This window comes from Macrotis lagotis, chromosome 4, assembly GCF_037893015.1.
Source record: "Macrotis lagotis isolate mMagLag1 chromosome 4, bilby.v1.9.chrom.fasta, whole genome shotgun sequence".
NCBI classification, from domain to species: Eukaryota; Metazoa; Chordata; class Mammalia; order Peramelemorphia; family Peramelidae; genus Macrotis; species Macrotis lagotis.
The window spans coordinates 225,022,824-225,031,465 of NC_133661.1; the positions used below are offsets into that span (position 1 = coordinate 225,022,824).

Sequence of the window (8,642 nt, forward strand, 5' to 3'; positions counted from 1 at the left end):
CCCCATCCTCCCTTCCCTTTCCCCCACAGAAGGCTGTCTGATAATCTTTACATTGTTTCCATGCTATATCTTGATCAAAATTGAGTGTGTTGAGAGAAAAATCATATCCTTGAGGAAGAAAATAAAATATTAGAGATAGTAAAATTATGCAGTACATAAGACAACCTTTTTTTTTTTAAATGAAGGTAATAGTCTTTGGTATTTGTTTAAACTCTACAATCCTTTCTCTGGATACAAGTAGTATTCTCCATCACAGATACCCTAAAATTGTCCCTGATTGGAATGAGCAAGTGCACTAAGGTTGATCATCACCCCCATGTTGCTGTTAGGGTGTACAACATTCTTCTGGTTCTGCTCATCTCACTCAGCATCAGTTCATGTAATCCTTCCAGGTTTCTCTGAATTCCCATCCCTTCTGGTTTCTAATAAAACAATAGTGTTCTGTAATGTACATATACCACAACTTGTTCAGCCATTCCCCAATTGATGGACATTCACTCAATTCTTTGCTACCACAGGACTGCTATGAATATTTTTGGACAAGTGATGTTTTTACTCTTTTTCATAATCTCTTCAGGATACAGACCCAGGGGGCTTCTACAATCTTAAAACCAAGGTACTGGCCCAGTTTAATTCTCACTCTCTTTCATGGACAATACACTTCAGCCAAACTTGTCTTTTCAACATCTTTCAAACACATGCTATGATCCCCCCCCCAAGTTTTTCTTTATTCAGTACTCTTCCCTACATCTCTCCCAACCTCTATTCTAACTCCAGCAGTTAGAATACTACCCATCTTTTAAGCCCCGGTTCAAATCCAACCTCCTCCTTCAGCTGGAGTGATCTAGCCTTCCTCAAAGCTCCTGAGGCATTCTGCTTACATCTTTCTTATTTACTTGTCATGTTCTCTTTGATATCAAGAGTTTATGGGCAGGGCAGCTAGGTGGCATAGTGGATAAAGCACCGTCAGGAGTCAGGAGTACTGAGTTCAAATCCAGCCTCAGACACTTAATAATTACCTAGCTGTGTGGCCTTGGGCAAGCCACTTAACCCCATTTGCCTTGCAAAAAGAAAAACCTAAAAAAAAAAAGTTTATGCTCCAAGAAATTAATAAAAAAAAATGCAAAGGAAGGTGGCCTATCCATACCTGGTTCTAAAATTATAATATAAAGTAACAGTCATCAAAACTGTTTGTACTGGCTAAGAAATAAGAGTGATGGATCAATGAAATAGAATAGGTACAGTAATAAGGTAGTAAATGAGTATAATAATCTACTGTTTGATAAACCCAAAGACTCCAGTTTCTGGGGGAAAAAACTATTTGGCAAAAACTGATGGGGAAAACTGGAAAATAATATTGATAGAAACTAGGCATAGAACAACATCTCACACCTGATAAAGACAAGGTCAAAATGAGTACATGATTTGGACTTAAAGGGTGAGACCATAAGCCAATTAAGAGAACAAGATAAAATTTATAAAATTTAATAGAAAGAGAGAAATTTATGATCAAACAAGAGCTCGAGAACATTATAAAATATGAAATGGATAATTCTGTTTACATTAAATTAAAAAGGTTTTGCACAAATAAAACCAATGCAACCAAAGAATGCACAAAGTTAGGAAACAATTTTTACAGTTACCATTTCTGATAAAGGACTCATTTGTAACTGTAAAAATTGTAAAAAAACTGTAAAAAAAAACTAAATCAAATTAAGAATACAAAACATTTCTCCATTTGAGAAAAAGTCTACTAAGGACATGAACAATTTTCAAAGCAAGAAATTAAAAGTATCTATAGTGATATGAAAAAATGCTCTAAATCAGTACTGAATAGAGAAAAATAAATTTAAAAAACTCTGAGGTACAACTCATACCTATAAGATTGGCCAATATGACAAAAAAGAAAAATGATCAATGTTGGATGGGATGTAGGAAAACTGGGAGACTGATGCACTGTTGGAGTTGCAAGCTGATTCAACCATTCTGGGGAGTCAATTTGGCTTTTCGCCCGTAAGGCAAAAAAACTGTATACCCTTTGATTCAGTAATACCACTACTAGGTCTGTATTCCAAAGAGATCAAAGAATTGAAAACTAAGGGGATGTCTATTAATTGAAGAATGGATGAACAAATTATGGTATATGAATGTGATGGAGTACTGTAACTCTGTAAGAAATCATAAACAAGCACTGGCCTTGGAGTCAGGAGTACCTGGGTTCAAATCCGGTCTCAGACACTTAATAATTACCTAGCTGCATGACCTCGGGGAAGCCACTTAACCCCATTTGCCTTGCAAAAAAAAAAACCTAAAAAAAGAAAAGAAATCATAAACAGTCAGGTTTCAGAAAAGCCAAGAATTGATGCTGAGTGAAATAAGCTAGAAGCAGAACATTGTCCATATTAACAGCAACATTGTGTGATGATCAATGATGACAGACTCTGCTCTTCCCAGCTATACAATGATCAAAGACAATTCTAAAGGACTTATGCTGGAAAATATCATCTATATGCAGAGAAAGAACTATGGAGTCTAAACACAGACCAAAGCATACTATTTTCATTTTTTAATCTCTTTTATGCATTTTTATTTTTTTAATTCTCTCTCTCTTGGTATTTTCACTTTTGTTCTGATTCTTCTTTCACAACATGACTAATATGGAAATATATTTAACATAGTTAAACTTAGATAATCTATATCAGATTATGTATCATCAAGGGGAGGGCAGAAGGAAAGAAGAGAGGGAGAAAAAAGTAGAACTTAAAATCTTACCAAAAACTGAACTAAAAAAACAAACAAAATTAATTTTTTTAATTTTTAATTAAAAGAAGAAAAACAAATATTGAAAACTATTTTTGCATGTAGTTTGAAAAATAAATTAATTTTTAAAAAAGTTTATGTGCCTTTAATCTTTTCTTCTAAACCAAAACTCTCTCCCTACCTCCCAAACAAGAGCAACCTCTGCATTGTACCCATGCACAGAAAAGAATTGAGAAGGTTCATGTCTTCTGCCTGAATCAATTTATAATAATCATAATAACAGCTAATAGTAGCAGTTTCTGCCTGTAGCATGTCTTCTGCCTGAATCAATTTATAATAATCATAGTAACAGCTAATAGTAGCAGCTAACATCTATACAATACTTACTATGCATCAGGCACTTTACTAAGTACTTTACAATTATTATCTCATCTGACTCTCAAAACAACCCTAGGAGGAAGGTGCTTTTATTAACCCTATCTTAAGAAACAGAGGCAAACAAGTTAAATAACTTGCTCAAAGCTACAAAGCTAGGAGATGTCTGAGGCTAGACTTAAACTCAGGTCTTCCTTACTCCAAGTCCACCACTCTATCACACACTCCTGTTAAGGAAGGACCCTGAAGATCATCTCATCTAATATGCTGGCCTTCTATTTTCTAGATAAGTAAACTAAAGTTGAAGGGGACTCAACTAAGTGATCAAACAGCTAGAAAGTGGCAGAGATAGACCTTTTCAGTATATCAACTACTGTGCCTCAATAGGTCTATCAACAAAATTTGAAACCCATACAATATGACATCAAAGTGGAAAGGACATTAGGCTACTGCTTTTAGGTTGTTATTAACTTGAATTTTAGCTCCAGCTCTGCCCTTTAATGTGCCCAAGGTCACAGGTATTTTATTTCCCAGTTTGCCCAAGGTCACAGGTATTTTATTTCCCAGTTTTCATCAGTAAAGTGGCAAGAACATCAACTCTACTCAATGTGGTTGTTGTATGTCACCTGTTGTATGTTGTATGCAATCCTAAACAAGTCTCTTACTTTTCTAAGACTTCATTTACTCATCTGTAACATGAGGACTTTGGACAACCTCTATGAATGACTATATCCCAGGATCAAAGAATGTCACAAGTTTGAAAAGACCTGGGAGGATCACCTAGTGCAAGACCATCCTTTTACAAATGAGGGAACTGAGACCAAGTAAGTTTATTATTGTTGTTTATGCATCAATTTAAAGTTTATATAATTTTCATCACAATCCAGAAAGTTTAGTTAGAATGAACACATTTAGCCCCATTTTATGGAGGAAGAAACTGAGTTCAATTTAAGAGATTTGCCCTGGGATCACATAGCTAATAAAGGCAGGAGTCAGGATTCAAACTTAAGTCTGCTAAAGTCCCTCATTGCTTTTCTAAATGACTTGCTGTAGGTCACCCAGCTAGCCAGTCAAAGAACCAGGATCAGAATAGCTCTGGTCTCCTGATTATTTAATCCAATAATTTTTTCATTAAAGCACACTGCCTGATCTTTCTTTCTCTTCTCTGACGCCCTAATGCCTGTTACCACAGAATGGCAAATCTGATTATTCTGTCGTTTCTACATGAATGTTCAGTGCAGTCCAACAATCAATCAATAGGCATTTATCATTATGGGCTCAGAGGTAAGAAAGAATCTAAGCTCCCATAAAACCAAGTGGTCAAAACCTTCAGCTAACTTGTCCTCCTCCCATAATCCAGCATAGCCAAGAATACAAAGTTTTAATAAACATAGGACTTACTGAAATGTCTCAGTTTCCAGCAAAATACCCTAAAATAGGGGTAGAAGATGGGTCTTTAAATCTATGGGTCTATAAATTTGTACAGAAAAAAACTACATCTTTATTTTCATTAACCTCTAGCTGAAATTTAGCACTTCCTTGTTATGAATGTAGTCAACAGACATTATTGTGGGAAGGGTTTCATAGATTTTACGAGGTTTAGAATTCCTGCCCTAAAGAGTTCCATTGTGGACTATGTTTCATGGAGAGAGGCAGTGGGATTTTGGTAAATCTGGATATATGGCTTAAGAACTAGAGTAGTTAGACAAAAATGGCATTCTTCTAAAGAACCAAATACCCAGGGAGGACAGGAATGGTTGAGAGAGGAAGAAGAAAATAAAGGGCACCGCTCTCTGAGAAGCAGTGAACAAAAAGGTAGCAGAATAACAAAGTCACCAAAGTCAGAAAGTGGGTTGGGGGTGGAGGATGCCAAGATTATCCCTTAAATTAATAGAACCAATAAGAGTACTTTGTTGACAACACTGTATGATAATCAACTATGACAGACTTAGCTCCTTTTAGGAGTTCAATGACTAAGGACAATTCTAAAAGACTTGTGAGGTAAATGCTAACTACATCCAGATAAAAACTAAAGAGTGTAAATTCAATGAATACTATTTTCACTTTTTAAAACTTGTTCTATGCTTTTTTCTTCTCTCATTTTTTCTTTAGTTCTGATTCTTCTTTCACAACATGACTTATACAGAAATATGTTAAACATAATTGTATATGTAGCACCTAAATCAGCTGTAATAGGGAAGGGGGAGGAAAGGGAAGAAGGTGGGAAAAATGTGGAATTTCCAAAGCTTATAAAAAGATGAATACTGATTCCTTACACAAAGTAGCAACAGGGCAGCTAGGTGGTGCAGTGGATAGAACACCGGCCCTGGAGTCAGGAGTACCTAAGTTCAAATCCAGCTTCAGACACTTAAAAATTACCTAGCTGTGTGGCCTTGGGCAAGCATCTGCCTTTCAAAAATCTTAAAAAAAAAAAAGTAGCGATAATACAGCAGAATGATCAGCTGTGACTGACCTATCTTCTCTCAACAACGCCCTGACCCAAGAGAACTCTGAAGGACTTATGATAAAGAATGCCATCTCTCCCAAAGACAGAGCTGATGCTATCTGAATACAGACAGAAGCATACTTCATTTCTACATTATTTTTCTTGATGTTTCTTTTTTTCTGTGTGTGGGAGTATATGTTTACTTTTACAACATGACTACTGTAGTAGTTTTTTCAAGGTTACACATTTTTAACCTACACTAAGTAACTTGCTTTCTCAATGGGGGGAGTGGGATGGGAGGAAGGGAGAGAATTTGGAACTCAAGTTCTTGTAAGTAAATGTTGAAACTTGATTTTACGATGGGGGAAAAAATTAAAAATCAAAAAGAATTAGTAACAAAAAGATGAATGTTGAAAACTATCTTTCTGAATAACTGAAAAAATAAAATAACTTCCCAAAAAACAAGAGAATTTGCTTGAGAATCAGGAGGGCAGGATTCAAATTCCAGCTCTTTCACTATCACAGAAGGCAAGACACTGAACATGTCCCAGATTCAGTATCTTCTTCATGTATCTATGTACTCCACATCCTATAATAAACTGCATAAGTAGGCTGGCCAGAGGAAAGGTGTTGACTGCAGCAAAATATGGTTAGAAAGCTTAAGGTAAATTTCAGGATTCAGAAGGCATCCTGGGAGAAATCTAAGTCGAAGTACACAAGTGGCAGAATGGACTTTATTTTAGAGAAAGGGCTCAACTTTCTTTTGCCATGGACTGCTTTGGCAGTCTGGTGAAGCCTATGGATCCTACTTAGAATGTCTCTCAATGCACAAAATACATGAGATCATTTTTTTAAGGTCCAGTTTTGTTAAAATAATAATAGTATTCAGTTATTATTTTAACATAACAGTTGACAATCATCAAACATTTGCCAGGTACTCTGCTAAGCACTAAGGAATGCTTTAACAACAACAACAAAAAAAAAGGAACCCAAAATTTAATACTTTAGGGTTTTGTTTGTTTATTGTTTTTTACAAATATCTCAATTTTACTCTTTCAACCAACCAGACTGACTTGCCAAGAATTAATTTAAGTTTGAATGTGGAATCTATCTGCAAACCCAATGCTCTAACCATTTAGCTGCCTAATTGACACCCCAGAAGACAAAATTACAAAGCAAACTAGTTAATCTAAAATGTGATTATCAAAATATTTCTAATCATCAAGTTCATGGCCTCCAGATTGGAGCCTTCCTTCTGATTCCTCCCAATTTATTTCTAATTTATCCTGCCACATACGTATTTGAACATAGTTATTTGTATATTGTCTAATAGACTATAGGAGAGAGCTAGATAGAGGGCAGGTCTAGAGTCTGGAAGAGCTAAATTCAAATTCAGCCTCAAACATTTACTGAACGTTTTTGTCTCAGTTTGCTCATCTGTCAAATGAAATGAAGAAGGACTGAAGGCCGGTCCAGACACTCCCACCCCTGGACATTTTCTCTGGCTGTACTCCAAGCAAAGTCTAGAATACTTTCCCTCCTTTACTCCCAAATACTGCCACCCTTCTCCCCCTTCAACAACCAAACAAAACTTCAACTCCTACAGAAAACCTTTTCCGACCAATTCTTTAATTTCAGCGCTTTCCCTCTTTTAATTATTTTCCTTTTGTCTAGAATATAGCTTATTTTGTTTATTTTTGCCTATTGTTTCTCTCATTCGATCTAAATGGCATCTCAGAATAAAGCTCTTAAATGTAATAAAAGAATTACAAAGGAAACTAATTAAGCTGAAATATAAGTTTATCTTTGAGGTCAGATGGAAGTGCAATTTTTTAAAACTTTATTTTTCTTGCCTTTTATGCAACATGGTTAAAATGGAGATATTTTGCATGATTTCAAATGTATAATTGATGTCATGGGCGAGGGAGGGAACGGAGGATGAGAATCCAGAACTTGGAAAAAGAATTATATTTTTAAAAATTAAATATATTAAAAATCAAAGCAAAACCTGTCCCATCTCCTAGAGGGTAGGGACTGTCTTTTGCCTCTTTTGGACCCCCCCCCAACCCCGGATTTAGCACAGCCTGCTACTTAGTAGGTAGTTAATAAGTGTCGCTGATTGATTGATCGATTGATTGATTGACTGGCCCAACGCCGGCGCTGGTAACAGTTTACACAGTTCACTTTCTCCTGGCTGGGCCTCAGGGGCACCACGGAGGGAAGGAGAGCTGGGCTCGGCCCAGACCCAGCAAGGACTCCGGGTTGGGTGCGGTGTGTGCCCCTTCGGCCGCCCCGGAGCCCCGCAGCGGGGGCCGGGAGGGGCGGCTCGGGGCAGGGCCCCTTCCTTCGACCCCTTCTTCTCTCCCTCCCTCCCTTCCCTCCTTCCCCAGTTTTCCACCTCCTAGCTCCTCCAACGTAGCCCGCGCCCATCCCAGCCTGACTTTAATGGGGAAGGGGGGACAAGGAGGAGGGGGCGGGAACTCACCACGTGAAGGTCCCCGAGCAGCCGCCATAGTCTCCGCCGCCTGCTCTTCCTCAAACCGACACCACGTGGGTGTCTCTAATGGGCGCGGCCATGACAGCACGAAGCCCCGCCCCCTCCTTCAAAACCGGCGCAACTTTATTGGCTGCTGGTTCTGTTCCCCTCCCCGGGCTCCGCGCAGCCTGGATCCGTTTCCCGTCCGCCCCCAAGGGTCAAGGGTCAAGGGTCAACCCTGCCTCAGCATCTACAAACCTAGCCCTTCTCCCAGCACTACGTCCAAAGCTGGGGGTGAGAAGGGAGAAGAAGAAGAAGAAGAAAAGCAAACCCAGCCCTGCCCACAAGGAGTTTACATTCTAATGGAGGAGGGCACTTGGAAATAGGCCCACTAAATGGAAGGTAATTCTAGAAGGGAAGATGCTGAAGATGCTGATAGATAACATTTAAATGGTTCCAATTACCTGTTCAACCTAGGTACACCCAAGGAGTATTCAGAGTAAATGGAAGTTAGACTAAGAAGGCAAAACAAATATTTATATAGCCTCACCACAACCCTGCTATTTTTATCTCCATTGTACAGAA

At 38.1% G+C, this 8,642-nt stretch overlaps 1 protein-coding gene across 1 annotated transcript in view; it reads right to left on the reverse strand.

Annotated features, from left to right (window-relative positions):
• The window catches only part of DDX24 (DEAD-box helicase 24), a 42,336-nt gene extending 34,161 nt beyond the window's left edge, over positions 1-8,175 (reverse strand). The window contains exon 1 of the mRNA XM_074235477.1: positions 8,067-8,175. Coding sequence (XP_074091578.1) covers positions 8,067-8,094 — 28 coding nt within the window. The 5' untranslated portion in view covers positions 8,095-8,175. The remainder of the gene's footprint in view (positions 1-8,066) is intronic.
• Between the last annotated feature and the right edge of the window lie 467 nt (positions 8,176-8,642).